Below are 26122 nucleotides of genomic sequence, written 5' to 3' on the forward strand. Positions count from 1 at the left end.
TTGGACTCCAATTGCATAACAGGTCCAAATCATAATATCAGTGTTTGGAAAACTTTTTAATCAGAATGTAATATTCTGGAGAGAAATAACAATGTTTGCCTCTTTGTCCCAGACAAGTAAGAAAATCAGGCACCTGTGACAACTTTTGAGGACTAAGGGTGCCATAAAGTCAGAGACTGGAAGGCAACACATGTATCACCAAAATAATGTTTTAGCACATAGACACTCACCTGAGTATTATGTATGTCCTGGTGTTTTGTTTTTGTTTTTGTTTTTGTTTTTTTTTCCTGAGATAAATTATCATCCAGTCAAAAATCCCAGTAATTTGCAATAAAATGGCTGAAAAAAAACCCCTCATCTATGATGGAAGCTTATGAGTTCAACTCCCACGTTAATAAGATCCCTGTTGCTACTTTGCATCACATCTAGTCTGTCTCAGTACATGTGAACTGTTGGCCCGCTCTTCTCCTGCAAACCCTGCAAAGCTGTATAAGCCATGTGCACCACTTCAGGAGCATCCTCAGTAGGAATGTGACTAAACATGTCCCTTTGCCAAAAATTCATTTGTATGTACTCCAAAAAAGTTAATGCCTTCCATAGCCAAAGGAAGATCTGAAAAGAGTTTTGGAGGTTCCCACCTAGGCTGCAACTATGTGATTAGAAGCTGTTTAAAATATTAATTTGTCTGACCCCATCAAATGGATCCTTCTTAAATATCTCTCTGTCACAATTCATCTTTGTCCAGTTTACATGTTTCCATATCACCCAAAGCACTTTTTAGAAAGATGCGCATGCAGATATTTTCTGAAACCATTTATTCTGTCCGTATTCAAGTGTTTGAAGTTAGAAGGCACTCAAAGAAGAAAGCAAACAGAAAAGAACACCTAGCACAGTCAAAGCACATTAGTCTTATTTTTAATTTCTGGCAGTGTGCCAGAAAGTTTCCTTGCAGTCTTTGTCCAGAAAGTGTACTTGTTCTGTACAAAAAAAATAATGTTTTTTCATTTGATTTATGGAGCTAATTCTAAATCAAGAAAACAAGGCCTTCTTACACCACAACAATGCACTTGATTTTCAAATGATACTACCTCCATTAATATTGATAAAAAAAAGGAAAAGTTTTCCAGTGATTTTTTTTCTGTACAGAAACTGTGATATGGACAAGAAGTTATATTCATTGAATCAAAAAAAAAAAAAAAAATCTAGTATATTAGCTACCACATACCAGTACACAGTTACTATGATATACCATTACAAAGGCAGTATGATGACTGCAAATGCTAGAGGCTAATGCTCACACTCTACCTTATGCTTTCATGCTGGGTATTTAAAAAAAGAACAGTGCATATGTTCTTATATAAGATCTGTCACATGCACATGATCTGTTATGAAAACATACTGAAACCTGCGTAACAGAAAATTTAGTATGTATGCATTTTAGTCTTGAATAGCACTCTGAAATACAACTGCATTTTACTACCAAGCTGTCCACACTGAGAAACCTCATTAAAATATTTCTCAGACATAGGAAAACTCTGCTGTAAGTAACTGACAAACTATGACTACTGATTATTTGTAATGCCAAAACTTTTGACAAGGATAGTAATGTCAGTGATGTGGTACAAACTAGAAATGTACTCAACACGCGGTGGGGTGGTGGGTGTGTGGGTGTGTAAAAAAGAGACAACCACAGATTTACATTCTCACAGAATTGTTCAGAAAACACAGTGTTGCAACAAATCGGGAAATAAGAGAATAATCTAAAGAAACTGGAGATATGTTTACTAAAACACTTAAGACAGTCATAATTTCTCACAATATATGCAAAGAAATATAGATCAGCATGGTAAAATATAAGTATTTTAGTTCATCCAAAAATCAGAAGTTCATTATTTAGGTATAATAATAATATAAAGCTGTTTTTCCAGCATGTACTGAGGCTTCATAAACTACAATATTAGAATGAGAGACAGAGTAAAATTAAAGGCAAGGGGGCAAAATGTAGAAGGTTGGTAGAAGTCCTTAAGATGTAACTGCTGCCAAAAGAATAGAGCCACAGGATCACACTTCACATTGTCTGATGTTCTAAAATGCAGGAAAATGCAATGGATGTTTATATGCCAACATACCCCAGCTTTTCATGAATGTCGATTATTAAATAGTGACCACTCAATACAAATAATTATATTGTATTGTATTTCACGGATTATTAACAGCTGAAATTTCAGTTTTGACCTCCAATATCCTGGAACATACCGCACCATATCTTTACCACTTCTGAAATGAACTGTATCTGATCAAGTACCTTGACCTGATTTTGACCCAAGATATCCCAGCATATATTGCTGTGTACTGAATCATGTAAAATCAGCTACTAAGCGAATTTGACAAGAAACACGGCAATGCGTGCTTATCTAGATGAGATCAGACCCGAGTCATTATAAATGATGTACTAGGTATAGTTTTAGCTCCACAGAAAGCAGTAGTGCACTCTGTAATGGGAATTATGCAGTCTTTATTCTATCAAAATTAAAATTGGGGGCACCGTAAGGAAAGCTAATTTAGAGATACTGAAATGAAGTATACTTTACAGAAGTATAGACCAAACTTGCAGAATTTCCTGTTGAGATTCTCATCATGTGAGGTACTGTGCCAAGTTTAGATAATTTGGGATTGGTGTTAGCATGTGAAAGCCACAGTGACCAAAAAACAATTACATGAATCTAAGATGTCAAGCGTGAGCTGATCATCCGCTCAGATCAGAATGAATTTTCTTTCTCATATTGACTGCTGTACACTTCAAATCATTATCTTATATCCTGAGGAAACCTACTAAAGTCCATTTGCCACTCATCACACAAAAGGCTGAACACACACGCACATACACAAAATTTGATAATTTCAGGACCTTATTTAGGTGCTGCTATAAATTGTTTTTAAGCCTTCCAGTGAATGTCACATTATATTGGACAGGGTTTCTACAAACCAAGTAAGCTAGTTTTCTGACAGGAGACTTGCAACATAATATTTATTCACCTTTGCTAGTAGCACACAAGTCTTGTGCTATTTATATTTTGTTTAGAACTGTTAGACTTGAGATTTTAAGTACCTCGGAGTTTTTTTCTTCAATCAGGAAAAAATATATATTATTTATGTGATGAAATGCATCATACAAATCCTGCTATAAGTTATATGAATGTAAAACAAGGCTAACACTTACTTATACAACAGGAAAAAAATTTGGCCTCTATTTTCCCCAAAATAACTAACCCTTACATAAACTGTAATTATGCAGTGGAAAAATACCATAAGCAAATACCAAAAAAAGCATGAAAGCTCATTACATATTTGCAACTCTAAACAGATTCAACAGGTTCTTCAACTAACCATGCACATCAAGTAAGATGGAAATAGCTTAAAGCCAAAGAACATTTAAAATAATAACCCTGTAAACACTACAATGACCTTAAATTCACGTCATCTATTACTTTCTCTTGTTATTGTGGCATTGTATAAAGGACTGGAATGACTCCACCTGGAACATTTTCAACATGATATTGGAAATATCCAGGGGAAGAAAGGATAATGAGAACAGTAGGAATTTCAGAAAATGGTAATAAGAAAAAATAGGTCTCAATAGTTAAAGTCTACTAGTCATAAAATACTTTGGAATACACAACATTCACTGAAGGTATATTTGAAGTGTACACCAAAAACAGCTATCATAAAAGCTACGTGAAGTACTTCTCATCAGAAAAGAATCATCTAACCATGCTGTCCAGTGCAGCATGGTTAGAACCACGTAACCTTAGAATACTGAGAATACTAAGGTTACAGGCAAAGGTTTACTGATAAATACCTGTGTCATGGTTTTGGCTGGGATGGAATTGACTTTCTTACTGGTGGCTAGCATGGTGCTGTGTTTTGGATTTGGGATGAGACTGGTGTTGATAACACACTAGTGGTTTTAGTTGTCCCTAAGCAGTCAAGGCCTTTTCCACTCCTCACACCACCCCACCAGTGAGCAGGCTGGGAGTGCACAAGAAGCTGGGAGGGCACACAGCTGGGACAGCTGACCCCAACTGATCCAAGAGCTATTCCGTACCATGTGATGTCATGCTCAGTATATAAAGCTGGGGGAAGAATGGAAGATGTTTGGATTTGTGGTGTTTGTCTTTCCAAGTAACCGTTATGCATGATGGAGCCCTGCTTTCCTGGAGATGGCTGAACACCTGCCTGCCAACGGGAAGTGGTGAATTAATTCCTTGGTTTGCTTTGCTTGCATGTGTGGGTTTTGCTTTACCTATTAAACTGTCTTTATCTCAACCCATGAGTTTTCTCACTTTTACTCTTCTGATTCTCTCTCCCAGTGGGGGGGGAGGAGGAGGAGTGACTGGCTGTGTGGGGCTTAGTTGCCAACTGGGGTTAGACCATGACAACCCATTATTCACAAAGTCATAGACCTGGACAAAAAAAAAAAAAAATCTCTTTACTCCTACCTTTTGCTGTATGACATTCCTCTGCCTTTCTTAAGCACAGAAACATCCCATGTCTCTTTCGGTGGAATCCTGGCAGATCGCTTTTCTCTTTCCACTTCTGAGTTCCTGCAATTGTTAAAATGATTTAAAATGATTTTGAGATTTCTCATGGCTGAAAAATGTGGTTCAATAGAGCATAGGAGAAATTTTAAGTCACTGAAACCAGCATTCAAAAACAGGATTTGATGCTGGTGATTGCTCTCTTTCCCCTTTGTAAATACTACTAATTTTTCTTTTCCATCTCTCCCAGTTTTCCTCCTTTGTTCCCTTGCCTGTCTCCCTTTACTTCTACTGCAAACTCAGTTCTTTTGTGAATGTTCTCTCCTCCTTTCTCTCCTTCCTGCTTTCACTCTTTATGACGCTGCATGCATGGAAAAACTCCCCAAATACTTCTCCTGTTTATAACCCTCAACTGATAGATGTGGCTCTACAGGAAAGATGACTGTCCTGTAATTTCTATTTGTGTATGGATGCATCTGCCTTTTTTATGTTCTATACCTGCAGAAATTCAGGCAGGATCTCAGCTGTTGAACTTGCTGCATCAGTAGCCGTTTACACGGCCTCTCGCTATTCAGCATTAGGGTCTGCCTTTTATAAGGTCAGTTTGTTAGTCCATGTTGGAAATGAACTCTGATAAAACACGTGTTCACCGACGCAACATGTATATTGGTTACTCCATTAAAACTGAACAAATACGGTAGGACCATATGTCTATTTTAACCCCTTTCTATTCTAAATTATCCTTTGCTGCGAGATCTCTGATTTTTATTCTGTTCATTAGGTCTTCCCATACTGTTCCGTGTTGCCAGGGATGGCCTACCGGGGATCACAAGGAGAGGAGCACAGGCAAGACCCCTCTTGTCAAACAAGAACTCTGTTGTTCAAAATATTTGTATTAGAAAGGGAAGACATTGATGCAAAGTGTACATTTCAAATGGCAACAGCATACAAACGGGATTCTCCTCAAGGAGTGGGGTTGAGTGAAAACACTGTGGGAAATTCCGTCCCAAAGGAGCTATTAGCCCACGAAAGCAGGGAGGTAAGAGGCTGCCGCGTTTTTATGTGCCAAATGGCTTTTAGTCACTTGTGGAGGCGGGAGGCCCCCGGCACAGCCTCCAGCTGTGGGCACAAGGCCACTCGGGGAGCTTCTGCTGCCATTTCACCCCCGGGGGCCTTGGATGGCTCCTCACCGGAGCCAAGGCCCGCAGGCGGTCCCTGCAGCCGCCGGGGACACCCCAGCTCCCTCCTCCCCTCAGCAACCCCGCCAAAACACACCCCGGCCGCGGTGCTCCGCCGGAAAGCCTTCGCCAGGCCCGCACCGCCACCCTCCCTCCCCAGCCGGACGCTGGCTGGGAGACGGCCGCTCTTTTGGCGAGAGAAACGACAACAAACACCGACGGCGGACGCGCTCCTCGCCGCCGCCCCGCCCCGCCGCTCCCCGTCACCCGCCTTTCCCCGTGGCAGCCGGCGGAGCGGCGGCGCGGCGCGCCGGCCCCGAGGGAGCGGAGCGGCGGGAAGGGAAGGGTGCGGAGCCGGCGGCGCCAGGTAGGAGGCGGCCGCGGGGCCTCCCCGCCCGTGAGGCGGCCGAGCGGTCGCGGCGGGCGCTGAGGAGCGGGCTTTGAAACCCCCTCGGGCCCCGGCAGCAGTCGGCTCCCGAGCGCGGCCTGTGCGGCCGGGCCGCGCCGCGGTGCCCCGTTCCCTCCCGCCCGCGGAGGCAATGCCTGGGGCCGCCGGTGCAGCGGCCCCCACCGAGGCCGGGGCGGTTTCTGGGGGCGCTGAGGCGGCCCAGGGCGGCCCGTGCCCGGAGCGCGGCGGGCGGGCGGGCGGCTGTGGCAAAGCGGGGACCCCCGGGCGGGACACCGACCTCCCGGGCGGGCGGCCCGGGGTAGCCCAGCGCCTGGTGGCCCGGGCGTTGCTCGGGCTGGTCTGGGCGTTTGTCGTGGGCACAGAGACGTTGTGAAGACTAATTTCGGGGTGTGTGTTTGTTTATAGGAAACAAACGGGTTCTGATGCAAGGAAAACGATGAAATTTGGTTGCCTTTCCTTCCGACAGCCCTATGCAGGATTGGTTTTAAACAAAGTCAAAACAGTAGAGACTCGCTGGCGTCCTGTGCTAGCGGGCTACAAGAACTGCACCATCGCTGTTCACATAGCTGTTAAGGACTGGGAAGATGACACCTGGAGAGCGATTCTTTTGAATAGGTTCGGTATGACACCAAAACAAGTGCAAGATTTGTTGGATAAAGGGGAAAAATTTGGCAGGGGAGTTATTGCAGGTAAGCAATTTTGGATTATATTTTCCAAGCAAACTTTCAATCGGTGTATATTCAGTCCAATACACATCTGCTTCACACAGCTATGCTTATTCTGACATTGCTTTAAGACCTGCTTTGGAGGAGTGGTGCCAGAGTTGTGACTGGCAGGCTATTTCAGTTCCTTAACACTGTAAAGTGAGGTCAGTGGTAAATAAAATTTATTCTTTTTCAGTGAAGTATCTTTGACCTTTAGGATAAAGAGTTTTAGTCAGGCCTCAGTTTTTAAAATACACCTTACTCTACTAAAAACTTTAGGTTACAAGTCTAATAGTCTGTACAAGAAATAAAATTGATTTGTGCTAACTTGTCATGAACTAAGGTAGTATAATGTGGGTTGCATGTTATTTTGTTGCATGATAATAAATGTCAATTCCACACTTTCTGCATTTCGAGCTTAGGAACTCTTGCTGAGACCATTTTACAGTATTTGTAGTCAAGTCATGATGTTGCAGTGCTTTGCATGTTATATTAGGGTATTACAGAAATAAATCCTATTTCAGTTCTACAAATGCTCCATCACTCTTGTTTTTTGGGCAGCAAAATTGTTTGTTTCTGTAACACAAAGTTAGGATGGAATGGTGTTTCTTTGCTTATGTTGTGTTGAAATACAATGTATGTTGCTGCACTATGTACTTAGAAAGTTTTTATCCAGTGGTCATTTTGCACTCCTTTCTTCTAAGTATCTTTTGTTGCACCATCTGTCTTGCATTCTCATTTGAATATTTTTAACTATTCCTGCACCACAAATTACTTCCATCACATACACCGAAAAATTGTTCCAGTTCTACAGTGCTGAAAATTATTAGGTACTAAGTAATGTGCAGATTTGTAATCTCAACATAAATTGCACACTAAATTGTGGAGTAGGTATCAAAACTTCTTTGATCTTTATTTTAACATTCTTAATCGTTAGGCGTTATAGAAATTCCCTTTTGTGAGATTAAAAGAGTTCCATAGAGCAGGAATTTCCGTATAGTTTAAGGGTTTTAAAGTGTTAGTAGAATAACATCCTGGTAGGAGCAGAGAGAGTTTTATTTTTAATGAAGCTGCTTCAAGGCCAAATGTAGCTTGGGAGTTTGTGTAGCAGCTGTACCTCCTTAGATGCAGGCTTCTTTTATCAGAGTTCTGTATCACTGAGTTGTGACTATTACAACTGCATGCTTCACCTGTTCTTCACTGACCCGAATTCACTCTGCAGTGAATGACACTGGTTTGAGGTCTGCGTGCTTCATACTGTGTTCTTCTGGTAACAAATTATCTGTTCTGTGTGTTCTCTGGGAAGTTTACCTTTGGAAAACTTTTCTCTAGGAGATCAAACAGCCAACTAATCTTATATTTCAATTTTATAATACAGGATTAATTGACATTGGAGAGACGTCACTATATCCAGAAAACTTGTCTACTGAAAAGATTCTGGAGCTGGAAAATAAAGCTGTCCTCAGTAATCTAGAACAGAAATACTTGACTGTTGTTTCAAATCCAAGATGGCTCCTGGAACCGATTCCTGCCAGAGGGGTAAGAGGTGTGTGGCAGGTGGACATCCCTGAAGAACTGATCCCTTCAGAAGCATAGGTGCTGCCCCTCATGATTATTTTTCGTGCCCAAATGCAAACTTGCCATTCACAAGTCAGCATCTTGAATACCAGTGAGTTGTTTACGATTCCCTTCCAAAACTAATTGTTTGAAATAGCAAATGCATTTGAAGAACTGCTCTTCTGAGGCAAAATAAACAAGATGTAATTTTTATTACCATTACTGGAACTTATTATTATTTACTAAGCTTACCTTAAAGGTAACTAACCTAACCTTAAAGGTAAGGGAAGCAGGTGGAGCAAGAGATCCCCTTGGCTTAACTGCGAGCTCTGAGTCTGCTCAAAACCAAGAGAAGCATACCAGAGATGGAAAAGCAGATGAATACCTGTTGAAAACTACGTTCTGCAGTGCCAGGGCCTGTAGAGATGCAGTTCGAAAAGCAAAAGCTCAGCTCGAATTAAAATTGGCCAGAGATGTCAAAAACTACAAGAAAGGGTTCTTCTGGTACATAAACAAAAAGCAGAAACACAAGGGAAATATGGGCCTGCTGTTAAACAGAAGAGGTGAATTAGTCACCAACAGTGCTGAAAAGGCAGAGGTTCTCAACGCTTTCTTCACCTCTGTCTTTACCAGTGCTGTTGAGCCCAAGGCCTTTTGGGAACAAAAATCCAAGTTGATGCAAACACAGAGCCACAGCCAGTGAAGGACGAGTTGGTATGCAAACTATGACAGGAGCTTGAGCCCTACAAACCGATGGGCCCTGACAATATCCACCCAGGGGCGTTAAGAGAGCTGGCTGACATCATTGCGGGGCCACTCTCTATAATCTTTGAGAAGTTGTGGAGCTTGAGGGATGTCCCAGAAGACTGGAAGAAGGCTACTATCAACCCCATTTACAAGAATGGCTTAAAGGAGGATCCAGGAAATTATTGGTCCATCATTCTTACTTCAGTCCCTGGGAAAGTTATGGAACAAATCCTCCCGGGGCTATCACAAATCAAATGAAGCACGTGATTGGGAAAAGGCAGCATGGATTTACCAAGGGCAAGTTGTGCTTGACAAACCTGATTGCCTTCTATGACAAAGTAACCTGCTCAGTTGGTGTGGAGTGAGCAGTGGATATTGTCTACCTGGATTCCTCCAAGGCTTTTGACATGGTTGCCTACAGCCTCCTCCCAGAGAAACTGATCTGTTACCGTCTAGACAAGTGGTCTATGCAGTGGGTGGGAACTGGCTGACAGGCAGAACCCAGAGGGTGGTGGTAAATAGCTCCTTTTCAAACCAGCAGCCTCTCACAAGCGTGGTTCCCCAGGGATCACTACTGGCCCCAACACGGTTTAATACCTGGGAAAACTTAGTCCAGGAGTGCAGCACAGCCTGGGATGTACCCAGCTGTGGAACAGCTTTGGGGAGAGACCTTGAGGTCCCCTCCAACCTGAGATTCTATGACTCTGTGATATGACAACTGTCTCACAGCCCACTCCTACTGTTATGTTTGTGGGAACATTGAGAAAGAAATCTGAGGTAAGGACAGTCCTAGGGGCTTCTCCAACAGAGGCAAAGATTTGCTGGATAAGGTTTCTACACATGGTGTGTGTTAGTGCTGTAAACGTAAAGCTTCCAGAAAGGAGCAGCAGGCTGCAGCATACAGCTCTGTGACCTGACAGCCTTTGTAGAAAGGCCTTTATTAGAAAGAAGGTGATTGTACAAAATTAAATTGAGTATAATAATATTTCTTGCTCTCATTTAAGATAAAAATACTAGTAAGTTTAGAAAAATGTAACATTGAATTAGAGACAAGCGTGAAGAGTAACAAATAGAAATCACTAATTTTGAACTTGTAGAGTTTTTTAAAATTCACACCCTGCATTACAGTGAAAATCCTTTTGACTTTGTGGAGCAAGGTGCAAGGCCAGGCACAGACACGAAAATAAAAACAGGACAGGACAACTGGCAGATGTTTTGTATTCAGATAGTGTACTGGAACACTTAGGAGACTCTTGCCTTGGCATGTCGCTTGGCAGGTGCAGAGGTGTGCATGTTCTCCCTTGGACCTCCTGGGAACAGACTGCTGCCCTCCTCAATGCGCGCTATCCTCCTCGATGTGGTTTTCCACACAAGCTCAAACCAGACAGGTTTTCTTTTCTGATGACGTGCATGCAAATGTGTGTTCAGTGAAAATCCTGCTGGTGTTTGATGTTTTGGACCAAAGCTTTATTTATATTTCATTAGCGGATGTGGAAAACGGGGTTGTAGTAGAAGTGAAACTAAAAAATGCAAAGGAAAAGAATTAGTTCATAGAATCATAGAATATTCTGGGACCTTTAAAGGTCATCTACTCCAACTTCCCCTGTTATAAGCAGGGACATCTTCAACTAGGTCAGGTTGCCCAGAGCCCTGTCCAACCTGACCTTGAATGTTTCCAGGGATGGTGCATCTACCACCTCTCTGGGCAACCTGGGCCAGTGTTCTACCACCCTTGAATTTCTACCTTGTATCTAGTCTAAACGATCCCTCTTTTCATTTAAAGCCATTACTCCTTGTTCTATTGCAACAGGCCCTGCTAGAAAGTCTGTCCCCATGTTTCCTGTAGGCCCCCTTTAAGTACTGAAAGGCCACTATAAGGTCTCCCAGGAGCCCTCTCCAGGCTGAACAACCCCAGCTCTCTCAGCCTGTCTTCATAGGAGAGGTGCTCCAGCCCTCTGATCATCTTTGTGCCCCTCCTCTGGACTCACTCCAACAGGTCCATGTCTTTCTTGTGCTAAGGGTAGTTGCCACCACCTTAGACTGGAAACCACAAAGATATGAGAACTAAGAAGAAGAAGCGGAATGCAGATGTTCAAAAGGACTATTGGGGGCATTCTAAACCTGAAGTTTGGGCTGAATAAAATGCTGCAATACAGTCCTGTTAAGTAGTTATCAGCCTTGTGGTTTTGCCGCTTGGTAGCAGAGAAGTGTAGGGTTTTCAAACGCATGCACACTGAATACCATTCCTTTTCAGCAACTTTAGTGTGGAGTGAACATGTAGGTAACTATATGATGCTGACATACCTTCTCAGCCTTCAGCAAATGCCACAAGAAAACTGCACCTCTGGTATGGCAAGACACATAGCAAATACCAAGAAACAAATTCCAATGTGGTGAGAATATATTTTCTTTTTATGTGTTCAAAGTAATTGGAAATAACCCACATATATTTTATCAGCATTTCTACTACTCAGAAATGCTACCTTCAATAACTCCTGAACATGAGCTGAGAAACAACTAACAATGAGAACGTTTACTACCATCCTCATCTCCTATGTAGGAAAAGCTTATTTCAGAATAAAGAAATTTCAGAAATCTGTCCCACTAGAATATTCTAAGACTTAGTTTGCATATAGAGGATCCAACATACCTCTCTAGCTGTTTCTTCTGCTAGCAAGTCATTACACGAGCCCGATTTTGGAAAACCCCAGAGCTTTCTGGTGAATCTGTACAGATGGAGGTGATGAGCGAAGCTTTTCATGCTCTCGCTTTCAAAAATTCTCAGAAGTCCTCTCCTTGCTAGTACTTCCTCTTCCAACAATTGTTCATAAATCAATACACACTTTATGTTATCCCCCCACCAAATGGACTCAAACCCATCGCTTTCAACATCCCAGAGCTACTTCAGAGAGCCAAGACATGTAGAGGCATCATTGCCTTTGCTAGAGATCTCCTCAGGTGAATTCAGATGCTCTTTTTGACCAAGGTTGCTTAGTCGAAGTTTGTAAAAACCCTTCTTCTCTTGGAGATCCAAAGGCAGTGTCACCAGCTGCTCTTTTGTCACGTGCTGGACAGACAGAAGTCAAGCCTGACGAATCAACTCCCTTGGCCAGAATGGAATCACATGAAGTTTCCAATGAGGAAAGCTCCATTTTAAATTTTTTCCTCCGTTTGAGTACATTTTTCAGTGGAAGCCATCTACCCTAGCAGCTAGACTGTCCTGCCAGACAGCCAGTTGAAAGGAAGTGACCAACTGACTGAGAATTCACAGGGAGAGTTCTCAAACATCACTATGCCACCCACGCTGCACTGCCGTGCCATCACAGAGCAGCATTCGTTTCCTAGTGCCATGAAACAGCAGCAGCAAGTGCTAGATAGCACTTGTTGCTTTTCATTTACAGATTTTTAACTCAAGAGCCAAAAATGTAAATAAAACTGCAATGAAATTTTAAGTGTAGTGGTAGGACAGTGCTGTGTTGGGTTGCAGCCTGTAGCTGGTCCACAGGGAGGAAGAGGGAGGTCTGCAGTGTTAGGAATGAAAGCACCACATCTCTGAAGTTTCTCAAGTGCGCACCTTTCACGCATGCAGAAATGTCCATATGCTCTTTGCTCTTATCTCACTGCCATGCAAACACTAAGGAAACACAATCCATGATATTTAAACTACCTAAACTGTGGGTTCACCTAAACACAAAGAGCAGCTGCAAGAATGGTGGAGTATCCAACATCTGTTGTTACAAGCTACTAGAGTGTAGGTCTCAAAGACTAAATTTCTGTAAAGCACCTGGAAGTCCAAGACAATCTGTCAAAGGAGGTCTTTCTTCAAGCAACAAAATGCTATACCAACACCAAGGACTTCCTATCTTGAAAAGTTTAATCATTTACACCAACACTTCTACAAAGTTGGTAACGAAGACCAAGCTATAATATTTATACTAGCTAACCAACAGCTGTAAAACCTGCAGCTAACGTTTCTGTCATAGACTGCACGCACAATGCAAGAAGGGAACAGCTTATTAAACAGCCAGTCTAATGGGAGAACAGTGTACATGCTGCTCAAGAGGAATTAAAACATGAAACTGAAAAAGCAACAAAAGCAACACTTAACTCCCAAGCCAGTGCAAAACTTGTAATACTTACATGAAAATTTACATAGCTAACTCAAAAATATCATGTAAGTTGTTATACATTCTATTTCCTCCCAAGAAAGCTTTCCAGTCTTGCCTGAGAAGTACAACAGTTCTGTGCCTCTGTGGTTAAGACGATTGTGGCTGAAGAGAAAAAGAAGTAAAGAGGTACTATACTGAAGCATCCCAGAAAAAGCATTTAAAACAGACATGGAAATCAATTGTATATTTAGGACCTAAAATACACCTGGAATAGCATAGGCATTTCATACAGGGTTTTTAAAAAAATACTTTTAGATAATACTTATACTGTACACGACAAGACTTTTAAACAATATATTACACTGCTAAAATGTTCATATAAATACTATACAGGCAAATGTGCAACCAACCCATTGGGAAGGTTCACAAATTAGACCACCACGTATCTCTGGAAAAAAAAGCTCTCAGATTATCTTCAAAATCTCTGATTTGTGTAATCCAAGCCACTGATTCAGCAATACCTATTTTAAAGTAATTGGGACAAGGCATGAGATGAAATACATTTGTCTGCTGATTCCCAGTTCAAATTTAATATGCTATTGTCATCTTAATCTGGCATATCAATATTTAACTTGGGAGGTGGAATCACATATTTTCCAGGACTCTGTGTAATGACCACTCCAGTCTTTTTTCGAAACATTGGTGCAATTTTTGGTGGTTCAGGCAGTGGTGTTTCTTCTGTTTCCTCATTTTCTTCATGATGAAGATCATAAGAAATATTGCCATATTCTCGTAAGAATGGGAAAATTTCAAGCAGGAACTGGCAAAAGTCTTTGCGAATTCCAAACCACCCTAAAAAAAAAAAAAAAGTCATTTCACTTTATTGCAGAAAAGAATGAAAATTTAATTAACCAAGCAGACTATGCAATCTCCTTTAAGTTCTCTTGAGTGTTTGCATATGAATAATATAAAATTTGTTAGTGCTTCTCAGCAGGTGTTACTTGCACCTACCATATAACAACATTACAGTTCAGGTTATATACACAGATATACATACAGAATATATACATGCATTTGCACACCTCTCCATGTCTGCACATGCATGTCTGTGTGTGTATAACCATATGTATAAACTACAGCCATATTACCACGGCAAGAATCCGTTTCATTTCACATGTTAAGCAGTGTCAGGTCACATCAGTACACAGAGAAAGAACACAAAAGACTTTGCATCTCAATCAAAGCAATCAGTGCCACATGAGAAGACATTCATGCCAACTTTTGTTTGATACATATAGGTTACAATACCAGAGGAAATAGGATGGTGTAGGCAGACACAGATTAGTCAATGTATGTATTCAGTATTCCCCAAATATATTTGGCTAGCAACAAAAGTGATGTGATGCCAGGATACTACCTGTGCTAGATTAGAAAACAGTACACATTCTGTGTTTGTCATGTTTTTTCCTATATGCAGACTTGGAAAGAGAGCATTTAAGCACTTGTAATTCAGCAGATAGCACTCCTCTACTAGCCAATACCAAAGGTCAGTGTTAAAAGGAACAGCCTGCCCAAGTTATATCTTTCACACTGAAGAAAAGCAAGATATTAAGGAAGATCCCACACAACCCATTCTTTTTCAGAGATTATACTTCATGGCAAACCAGTGTATTTTGCTTAGCACTTTAAAGGTAGATTTTCATGCAAATCTTAAGGCTCACTTCAGATGAATAGTCTTTTTTTAAAAATCGACACGCATATTTACTAACCCTGAAGAAGATAAAATGGACATATGGCTTTCCAAAAGACTAATTTGGCCATAAATTATCAAGGGCATGCATTAAAAAAAGTCACCAGTAACAATTTTCTATGCAATAACAATATAAAAGCAAACTGAATATATGGAAAAAATTCTTAATATACTTTACCATCAGACCAAAACTGAAGTGAGTTTATATAACAAACATCGCAGCTGGTTCCTTTCAATGCTAAAACATCGTCACAAATTTTATTGCCTTGTCAACAAGGAACACAAACTGCAGTATGGATGGGAAGGGCTACTCATCTGCACTGGTCAACAACATCAGATGTCTGAAAGCGCAAATGCTCCTTTCAGCAGTGCTAGTTGTGGTGGGGATAAAAGCCTAGTAAATCTACACCGGCCACCTGCGCAACTGAAGTTACAATTAAGCAGCACAGAGCACTATTTGGCCACAGAGAAAAGAGAACACTCGTTCAGACTACTAGGAAAAATGCTAATTAAAAATGGTAGGTGCTACACTATTTCCAGAATGCAGAGTAGAAAGATCCAGTCACATCCCGTAAAAATGAAACACATGGAAATAAGGAAGGATAAAAGGCTAAGTTACAATTAAAATCCCATTGAGATTTCAAGTTGAATCCAAGCAGAGTTATGCTTTTACAGGAATGAGGAACAAAAAGCAAGAGACGCTATAAACACTGAAAACTTACTAAAAATCACCCGAAAGCAATAGTAACAGACACATCTGAGTTCTTTTATGAGAGAATAAACACAAAAAAGCCATTTTTGAAAATACAAATCTTAAGAAAACACATTTAAGCTTTGAGTTTCAAGCTGTTTCTATGATTTTTAAATACTTACAGTGATTTCCTCCTTTTTGCCCAAACGTTGTTGCCATTAAAGTTATCAGCGAAAGCCAGAGAGGAACAAATATGGGTATAAAAGAAAAAGAATTATGCTCATCCAGTCTGTGTACTAGTAAGATCTAAATGGCAAAAAAATTATATGTTAGTTTAATTGCAACACCCACTTTCAAGCATCTTCAAACATACGCTATCTCGGATCTTGAACTTCATGCATCTGTGAAGAAAAATGGCCTCCACAGAAACATGTATTTACAGTTCCAGTGTGATGCATATTTTACTCAAAAAACTTTAAAGAAACATAGCATTCTTGTTTTTCTGTCATATTTGCTGTTAATACTTTATTCCAGAACAAAAAGCAGTATTCTTATTTTAGTATGTTCAAAAATAGACACAGCAACATTCATCACGCAACCAAAAAAAACCAAGATGCATAAAACTTGTTATGCTTTTTCCTACCTCAAATGTGAGCAGCGGAACTACAATTGTCATCCAGCTGACAGCCATTGTGATGTGTGTCCTCCTTTGCTCAGCAATCACATCCATAGAGCGCAAGAACAGAACAGACCATACAATGTAATACAGCACTACTAGACACAGAAAGGACATCAAGATCCACAGTGGAACACATACAACCTGAAAGAAAAAGAAATTAACTGCTTTACCCCAATAGTGATACATTTTTATCAGTTTGATTTGTTTCCAGTGTGTGTTTTTTAAATAAAGCAAGGCTACATATTAAGTCTAAACAAGAATAATAAGACTTCTGCAATTTTTCGTGGGCTCAAACAGTACTTGAAATTGATTTTAACAAGTATTTTCTACAGTGGACACCTTACTTGGCACAGTTTCTAAATTAGATCATCTTCCTAGGTTTTGTTTTTTTGTTTGGTTGGTTTTGGGTTTTTTTTTGAAAATAGAAAGGACAGTCATAATAATGCCAGATTATCAGTTTTATGGTAGTTTACAAAAACTCAGAGAAAGAGTGCTTTTGTATTCTAGAGACACTTGGGACAGGAGATCTCAGCAGTGTTGACAGTGGCCGCTTGCACAATAAGTGGATTTACATGCATGGTAACACAACAAATAAAACTAGTTATTTACCACACCATATTTGCCAACATATTCCCTAACTCACCAATCATTTTCATGGCTAGTTTAGTGCTCCTACTGGAAACTTTTGGTTAGGATTTCTCTTTCACCAACTGATCAGAGATTAATTGCAGTTGATGGCAGATCCCTCTCTCCCAAAGGAAGAAATGCCCAAAGAACAGCCTCTCCTGTGACCACTGAATAAAATACCAAGAGCAAGAATGTGATCATGGACTCTGATCATACATTAATGTGTTCACTACACTAAATATCTTTTTGAAAGTCAGCATTTAAACAAGAATAAGAAGAAAACACTTGTTACATACAAGCCACGGCCATCTGATGATCTCGTCTAGTCTGAGTGCAATAAATATGAACTGTAGAATATTGACTGAACACAAGATTTCCAGCTAGAAAAGGAAAAGACATTAGTTAACTCTTCGCATGTTAAAGCTATTTCCAAGATAACCAAATAATCTGTCAAATGACTTTTCTGATTCCACACTTATCACTACAATATGGAACATCATTTGCATTTACATTAGCTATTACTAAGCAGCCCTAAATTTGGAAGGCTGTGATCCCAATAGAGTAACTGTAGAGGTAGCTGTCTCCCAAGGAAAGACCTTCCTGCTATTTAAAAAAAAAAAAAAACAAACAACAAACAATAACACCAATTAGAGTGATTAGACAAATAAGCCAAACTAATCAGACTGAAAAAAGCAAAGCATCAAAACAACTTCAACTGTTTTCTTCAGATGAGAAATACTGCTAGAATTAAATTAACAAGTAGGAAAAAGTCCTTCAGTTTAAAAATAGCAAAATTTATCTTTAAAGATATTGTTTAGTAGTTGCAGTAATGTAAAGATGAAAGTTACATGGGTTTAACTACCAACAGTCCAGTTTAAAAGTCCCAGCTCTATCTGGGGGGAAAAAGCAATACACAGAATAGTGGAAGATGACATCCAAATTCAATCACTTACTGCATAATTGAGAGATATTTTAAATGACACTGAAGACACTCGGGTTTTGGGGCAATACAGAAAAGCAGTACTTCTCACTAAAAATGTTAATGAAAGCTTTTTGTGTGTCCTGCTTGCCACTATGAGAACCAACCCTGAATTATACTTTAAAAAAAAAAAAAAAAAATCACATTTGTGTCTAGCTTGAAAAAAGTGAAATAATGAAAGCGCATCAGACTTGGCAAGATTCTGTTTCTAAAGTTTATAGGCAAACCTACATAGGTAGGAATTTCACAGATCAAACAGAATCTGAAAAGACTAACTGAAGCTCTTAAGCATAAGTTTAAAAAAAAAAAACACAAACATGGAGGGATGTAAGGCATCTTTGAAATGTACTATTTCTCAGAAGGCAGACACTACATCCTACTTTTCACTAACAAATGATTGTGTACTAGGATGTCTTGGACAAATGCCTTTGAAATTCTCAGTAAAGGGAGTAAAAAAATCCTGCAGGCAGCAGGCACTTGCCTACTTCAGAGACTGCACTGAAATCTTCACTGTTGAAGTACAGGTTTCTTTAAAAAGACTGGAAAACTAGATTTAAAATAGCTTTGTACCACTGGCTTTTGAGAATGAATAAATCCCCAAAAACCTCACACTCGAGCATAAGACCAAACAACCTGGAAACTGCAAGTGCAAAGAGAGAAAAATAATTAAAATAAATCCGAGGATGAATTGCTATAAATAATTTTTAGAGTCAAGTTAACATTTGAGCTATATGTGGCAAGTGCGTGTATATTTGGAGTGGCTAGGCTCACAATTTAATGAATTCAATAGGCCTTAAATAAATGGTGCTGTATTGACTGTAAAAATAATGTAACACATAAAAGAAAGCTTTTCTTGACCCCACCATGATACAGAGAGAAAACCCCACTATATACTTACTGATCACCTAATCAGTCTCAGAACAGGAACAAGCAGACAATCTTTTTTCAGATTAATTATGAAAATAATAGATTACCAACTACTTTGATTATTCATGTCAAAAAATAATATTCTGGATTAAAGACAGGTCCCTCTTATGTTTCTAGCAAATGAAAGGGAAATAAAATGTTCCCAGAGTAAAAAGAAAAGAAAGTAAAACAGCACTAAGTGAAGACGACAAAATAGTAAAAAAATGAGTTGACAGTTCAACTGCATAACTTAGTGTCTTTGAGACAGCTGTTGCCTCTTAGGGGTGAGTGGATGCCATTTTCTTCTGCCAATACTTAGCAGCTGTGCAGTTATCTGTAAATCAATGGGTAATCAAGCATCATCCAGTAGAAGGCAAGTACTTCTATGCAAATTTTACTTTTAGGAATGGTGAATAGAACTCTGCAAGATGAAATTCTATTTGCAACATTTTAAAATCAACAATTGAGGATGGCTGGTAAACTGATACCTGTATAATTGCTTACCAAAAATGTTTCTCTCTCTAGAGAAAAACTCGGCTTATGCCAGTGTTAGAGAATTATTCCCTCGAAATAAAAAAAAAAGAAAAACTGGAAAAGCTGAATCTAATCTAAAAATCAGATTTTTAATTGTCGTGGGGTAGTTTGAGGATATAGAAAAAAAATATCTTTATAAAACCACAGTTCAATAAGAATTCTAAATTTATTGCAAAATGCCATAACCATGGGAAGATCTTGAGAATTCTTGCAAAGTTCTTCCAAAACCAAAAGGAGTGAGAGAGAGAGGAAAGAAGAGACAGAAAATAAAAACCTACTGGTTTATGCCTACTATCTGCATTCCCAAACTAAAAATTAAGCACACAGATTGGGATAGTAAGAAGTTTTCATCCCTGATTATCTAGAGCTGTGGAAGTTCAATTCTGCCTAGGGACAGTGCTTACTATCAGTGGAATTTTCTTCAGTAATTTCCATTTAAGTGTCTAGTATTAGTCCATATTGCACTGTTTGTGGTGAGGTCTTTTAACACACAATAATAAAAAGGCATGTTTAAAACATGCTGCCATTTGGTAGTTAAAAAAAAACAAAACAAAACAAAACAAAAACAAACACAAAACCAACAATCTAGAAAAGATTACAAAAAATTAGATTGTTCCTGATCCCATTTTTTCACTCTAGGAGGTCAGTGCAAACAATTAATTCAACTGATGCAGTCATCCATATCATGCTTTACTGAGACATGAACTATAACCGAATTGACACAGAGTCTTGCATTGCCACAAGTTTTACACACAACAAATGAACATTACCTCCAGAGACCTGTCATGTCGGAATCCCCACACACAAGCTGCAACTGACACCGGAGATACAAAGAACAGTGGCATGAAGACCAGAAGCCAGAAATGGGTTCCTCTTTCAATCCTGTCACACACCAGAACTTCAAACATCAGCAGCAGCAGGTGGATGCCTACTGCAATTAACATAGCTTTGAACTCCACACAGGTTTCTCCTTCTGCTCTAAAGAGAAGATAAGGAAGCATTCAGTTCACTTGTCAGTAAGAAATCACACTATCCTGTAAACATCCCAAGACACTTTGTTTACAATTGTTAATTTACAGATATTAACACTTTTATTAAATGTACACATTCTGCCCAAATAGCCACTATTAAACTACACTGCTGATGACGTAACAGGATTTCTTGCCCACCAAGCTGCACATTTAAAGTGTTTCACTCAAAGGGGGGAGTGGGATTTTCACAACTTGAAAACTGTTTCAGTATTCCATAGCAGTGCAGATAAAACGGGATTTCTTTGCTACTATGTAAACACTCAGATGTCATGCAGGCTGTCAGGAAATAAGCTAAGTCTAAAATTATCTGTTTGGTTCCTGTACCAGCTTTCATTGAATCAACATATTCCCCCAGAATTTCTTTAGTCACCAATCAGCGTATTGCAACAGAATATTCTCTCTTACTAAAAAATAAAATGCCTGTAAAATAACAGCACAGAGAAACCATGCTTTTTCCTACCCAAGTAGAACCAACTAAAAGGGGCAAACAAGACCCGAACCACAGAATAGAGTGTATCAGAATGAGATCTGTCCAGAAAATTTTTCGTTTCATATTCACCATCAACAGAAAAGGGGATTGAATTTATTGCACTTCATTCAAGGCAGTTTTTCTTTTCCCCTAGCATGTTCAAATTCACATCCTACTTGGATTACCAAAAAAGTAAAGACTGATGTATTTAAAGGTCTGAAAGTTATTTTTACCTAGCCTGACAATTAAAATATCAACATTAAACAACTTTGACAAAAATGAAAAGGAATTTACAGAATTTGTTCCCACAAACATCTTACTTCGCAAATGTTACACGTTTGCCTACTATATTAGTATATTAAACTATTTGAATATTTCTATTAAAACTGCTACTTAAGTCTGAAAAAAACCCTCTATGTTCACTGCATATTCAAGAATCACTGAATATTCATCCATGTGTTCACTGAGGTTACATGCACACCAAGGAATAAAGAAAAAAAAATTTAAAAAAAAAAAATCAACGTTCTTCAGGCTGATCTGTACATTTCAGGAAACTGATTTAGAAAATGATCCAATTAAATATAGTATATTCCTAGTACATATGAAGATACATATTTCTATATGGCTTATACTACGCAAAGAATTCCCACCATTGTAACAGAAAAGTGCAAAAAGTCACTCTAAGACGTTTTAGCTTCCCAAAGACGGTATTATTGAAGCTTGTGATAAACTGTTGCAACTAGGATTATGACATCCATAGCTGCATACATGTATGCATATGTTTGCATACACTATAGGTGATGATAATTATTTTGAATAGGTTGGAAAAAAAACCTTCTGAATGCTATAGCTCATGTTATCAAAAAACTATTTATGAATTCAATTCAGTATGCGAAACACATTGTGTTCCCTCTGCTTTGCAAAATAAATATTCTCAACTTACCGATACTGTGGGTTTCGGGCCCATACTCCTGTTCCCACTGAGGCACCAACAATCACCATTAACTTCCATAGCCATATTGGAGCAAATACGGCCCAGTAACTCCATTGAATTTTGTCATCCAGACGTAGAGAGAGCAGCACAGAAAAAAGCAGCAGGCAGGCATAAATAAGAAATTTGCTATTAGACAAACAAACAAAAAAAAAACCAACCCCAGAGTCAGAAATTAAGGCAGGCAACATAACATGAACTTTGTAGAGAACAAGAAAATCGGTCATAGCTGAAATTTAGTCATGATACTTCCTAACAGAAAACACGTGTCAAACTTCTTGGCAAAGAATCAAATCAGTTCTGAAGAGTCAACTATTTCATCATAAATACAACATATGTCATCTCTTTCACTCATAAAACCATTGCTTCAAGGGAACACATCAAAAGCATTCTTGCATGACAAACTTAATGAATGGACATCTATAAATAGTTCCCTCCCACAAGGATCTAGTCAGAAGCTGGATTATTAGACACTCAGAAAGATACCGGTTGTACATGTTTTGAGAAAATGTGCTCTTTCATACAAATCAGAGAGTTAAAAATAGTGTGGAAAAAATTACATAAATTATGTAACTTAATTGTGAACATCAAAAATTAAAGATTAAGAACTATTACATATTGTAATAAGGTAGAATTCAGAGATTTTTTTTTTTAACTTTTACATTCAGTTAAAAAAAAAAGCAAGATTATAGAAAAAACCCAAGAGATTAAATAAACGTTTAACAAAGTTACTAATTATCGAGCAAAGTTTCGAACTTGAATACTGAGGATGGTGCTTACAAGTTTAAACTAATTATGTTGATATATTTTATAAACTAGTCAACCTAAGAATGAATAAATGTATCCAGAATACTTGAGAGCAGTGGCACAGCAATTGCTTGTACCACCAAAAAACAGACAAAATAATTACACAGTACACGATTTCCTCACACTACAGGAAGGGAAAAAGTCACCCACCCATTCACCAGAGGATCACAGATTGCTTTATAAAACATGTCATTAGGCTTCAACACCACTTCAGTGAAGTAATTATATGTATTTTAAAACACAGATAACATAAGGAACAGAGTAAATACTTGCTATGCAGTAAAGCAGCATCAGTCAGGAATACTACCCTTACTCCAACAGCGCAACTCAAACTACCCACCTGCACTCTCACTAAATAATAAAACATTCATTGTATCAGCACTGCCTCGTTTAGATATCAAGCTGCTTTGCCTCTGTTCACAAGTGTCTTAGCTGCCCCTTAATAAGAAAAAGCAGTTTTATTTTATCGGCATCTTCTTGTATGCTTGATGAAACTACCTCAGGATAGGATGATATAAAACAACAGTCACTTCACAGCAACAGAGATCCCTCAGCTTCCTAGGCTATTCATAGTTTTCCAACATTCAATACTTGTGTAATTTGTACTTTCCCTGGCTCCCCAAGAAATACAGAGGTAAAGTATCATGTGCTAAAATACCAGCGCTCCCCGAGTGTTCCAGTAAACATCAAAACATCCAAGATTAAGTTATCTGCACAAGTGCAATATTCAGCTTGCTCATTCATCATTTAGACAGCATCCAAATAAGCTGCAAGCAGTGCTTAGCAGTAACAAAAACTTTACATGCTCCTGGAACTTCTGTTCCTACTTTTCCATTACTTCCAACCACACACATTCAAATTGCTTATTTCAATGTCTGCACAATAATGCCTTTCCTGAAGCACTGGTTACCCTTCTGTTTGTCTAAACAACTGACTGAACACAGCTTTTTCTAACTGCAATCATGTAAGGCCTCTCTCACAAGCAAGATTTTTCTAGGACACTCAGTATTTCATGCCGCCCTGAACAAGTTACTTGCAGGCCTTTATTCTGTGGTCTTAAAATACCTGGTAACAGAAAAACCAGTAAAGTTCAACTCATTCTCTCAGCTTCTCTAAAAGTTACATGTATCTGTACTTGGTTGGCAAGACAGCAGAAGCCCAGGTTGTAGTGAATATCAAACTCGTTAATTTTAAGAGAGCCCAGAATGAAGAATGGCCATCAGCCGTTCTCCATGTCTAAATCAGGACTATTAAGCACGATGCCTGCAGAAAATGAGCCTTTACCATACCCTAAATGCTTGTGGTAGAGCATAAAGCAACTTTGCTTTCCAGTATAAAGCTCTATACCCCAAATCACCAAGTTGAAAACTTCAGAAAACAGAATGGGACTTGGAGCAATTTGAGAAAGTTACATAATAAAACAAAAGAGACGACTGGAATTCCGCCTGGACACCAGATGACGGACACCCACTCTTACAGCCACCCCGATGAAGCGCCAGCCGAGGGGAGCAGGCACCGGCACCCGCGGGCGCTGGGGACGAAACCGGCCAGGACAGGGCGTTCGAGCCGCCGGTACCGGAGCGCTTCCAGCCACCCAGCGGAAGAGGCCCTAACGCCGAGCTTCGCAGAAAGGCTCCCGGTCTCACGTCGCCGAAACCGGTTTCCGCCCCAGGCGGCCCCCGGGGCGGGGCGGCGGAGCCGGGCCCGGCAGTACTTCCCCCCTCGTCCCGGACTCGTCCCGTTACCGGCGCGGGGGAGGGGAGCCTCCGCCTAACAGCACCACAACGCCGGGGCAGGGAGACGCCAGGACCGTGCAGACCAGCACCGGTCGCCGAACGGGCCCTGACGGGGCGGCGCGGGCCCAGGCCGCCCGCGAAGCGCCGGGCCGCCCTCACCTGGGGTTGAAATCCTGAAACAAGCCGCGCAGGTTCATCGCGGCTCGACCCTCCGCCGCGCCGCACTCTACCAGGGACGCATGGTGCGGCTGCCACCGGAGCAGAGCCGAGCCTGGCCTGGGCTGGGCTGGCCTGGCCTGGCCTCACCGCCGCTCCGCCCCCGCCGGAACCGGGCAGCCCAGCACGCCCCGCCCCGCCCCGCCCCGCGCAGGCGCGTCGCCCGCCAGGCCCCGCGGCGGCGTTCCGCTACCCTTCTGCCGGGCTTCAGGAGCGAGCACTGCGCATGCGCCCGCCGTCGACTCGCGCATGCGCCCGCCGTCGACTCGCGCATGCGCCCGCCGTCGACTCGCGCATGCGCCCGCCGTCGACTCGCGCATGCGCCCGCCGTCGACTCGCGCATGCGCACTGAGCAAGACGGAATTTCTGCTAGCAGACGGGCCGGGGCTCCAGCCGGGTGCGCAGATGGCGGCTCGGTCTGGCTCTGATCCCTCTGCCCCGCTGCCTGCTCGGTAGCCCCTCCGTCCACAGGCTCGCAGGACTCGTTTGGGGCACTGCCCGACCCCCGGCTCGGCCCGGCGGGGAGACGGCTGGTGGGCCGTTCCCCACCGGGAGAGGGGAGGGGGCGGACCGAGTCTCTCTCCGCTGAAGCCGCCTCCTGGGAGCGGCGCCTGAGGGGACTCGGGCCAAAAGCGGGAGCGGCCCGCGGTGGTCGGGGATGCGGTGGCCTTTGGGGCATGGGGCGATGTACCTTTGGTATTTAGGAAACAGCTCTGCTAAAAGTTGTCATAATTCAGTGCTGAGAAACGTTTCAAATACATATTTTAAAAAACTCCAAACTTTGTTAACTTTGATTTGAGGAATCACTACAGCCTTTTTCAGCTTATGTTTAAAAAGGTTTTTGATGGACTAGCACAATTCTGCAGCTTTTACTGGAAAAAAAAAAACCCCATGCAATATGTCTGACTGTGTGGTAAAGAACACTGTTTGTGTCCTGTTCCTGTGTAGACTTAAATTTGTGTTTACTTTGTGCTTCAGAAAGCCTGAGTGCGCTAACTGGCTGCTCGCATTGACTCTTGTCAAGAGGCTTGCTGCAGAGACACATAAAGGAACATCCTCTTCTTGCGATGGCGGAGGCATGTCAGCAATGTTTATCTCAGGTCGTGTTATTTCCTTTTAAATTTATGACTCCATTTCAGAAGTTAAGCACTGAGCTTGGATATTTTAAAAATATGGGCTTAGGTAATCTGTTCTGAATCTGTTCAAATCTGTTTGTTACCTGTTCATTTGTGTTTTATCTCACTTGAGTCAGCTTATACTGTCTTGTAAGTGTTAATAGAAATCGTCATCAGACATTCTTCAAACTATTTGTGAAGCCAAGCCCAAAGGATCTGGAGGGAGTTTTTGTTTGTGGTTATGCCACTTAGTTTCTACTGCAATTTGTGACATGGTTGTTGTTGCATTATATGTATAGCATTAAATCACACATTACTTGGACACGCCATGAGTGTCTAGTTGTCTTTA

At 40.8% G+C, this 26122-nt stretch overlaps 2 protein-coding genes across 2 annotated transcripts; one reads left to right on the forward strand and one right to left on the reverse strand.

Moving 5' to 3' along the window:
• Positions 1-5965: 5965 nt before the first annotated feature.
• On the forward strand, positions 5966-8605 carry LOC309675781 (protein EOLA1-like). Its single transcript, XM_082488164.1, has 3 exons — positions 5966-6083; positions 6531-6814; positions 8208-8605. Exons 2-3 carry the CDS (start codon positions 6562-6564, stop codon positions 8423-8425), a joined length of 471 nt encoding a protein of 156 aa, XP_082344290.1. The 5' UTR covers positions 5966-6083; positions 6531-6561; the 3' UTR covers positions 8426-8605.
• Positions 8606-12923: 4318 nt separating this feature from the next.
• TMEM185A (transmembrane protein 185A) lies at positions 12924-24681 on the reverse strand. Its single transcript, XM_082488192.1, has 7 exons — positions 24602-24681; positions 21852-22028; positions 20179-20386; positions 17286-17369; positions 16327-16503; positions 15866-15989; positions 12924-14094 (listed from the first exon to the last, which is right to left on the reverse strand). The coding sequence occupies exons 1-7, from the start codon at positions 24637-24639 to the stop codon at positions 13850-13852; spliced, it is 1053 nt and encodes a 350-aa protein (XP_082344318.1). The 5' UTR covers positions 24640-24681; the 3' UTR covers positions 12924-13849.
• Between the last annotated feature and the right edge of the window lie 1441 nt (positions 24682-26122).

This window comes from Vanellus vanellus (genome assembly GCF_965231255.1).
Source record: "Vanellus vanellus genome assembly, chromosome: 10".
In the NCBI taxonomy this organism is placed as follows: domain Eukaryota; kingdom Metazoa; phylum Chordata; class Aves; order Charadriiformes; family Charadriidae; genus Vanellus; species Vanellus vanellus.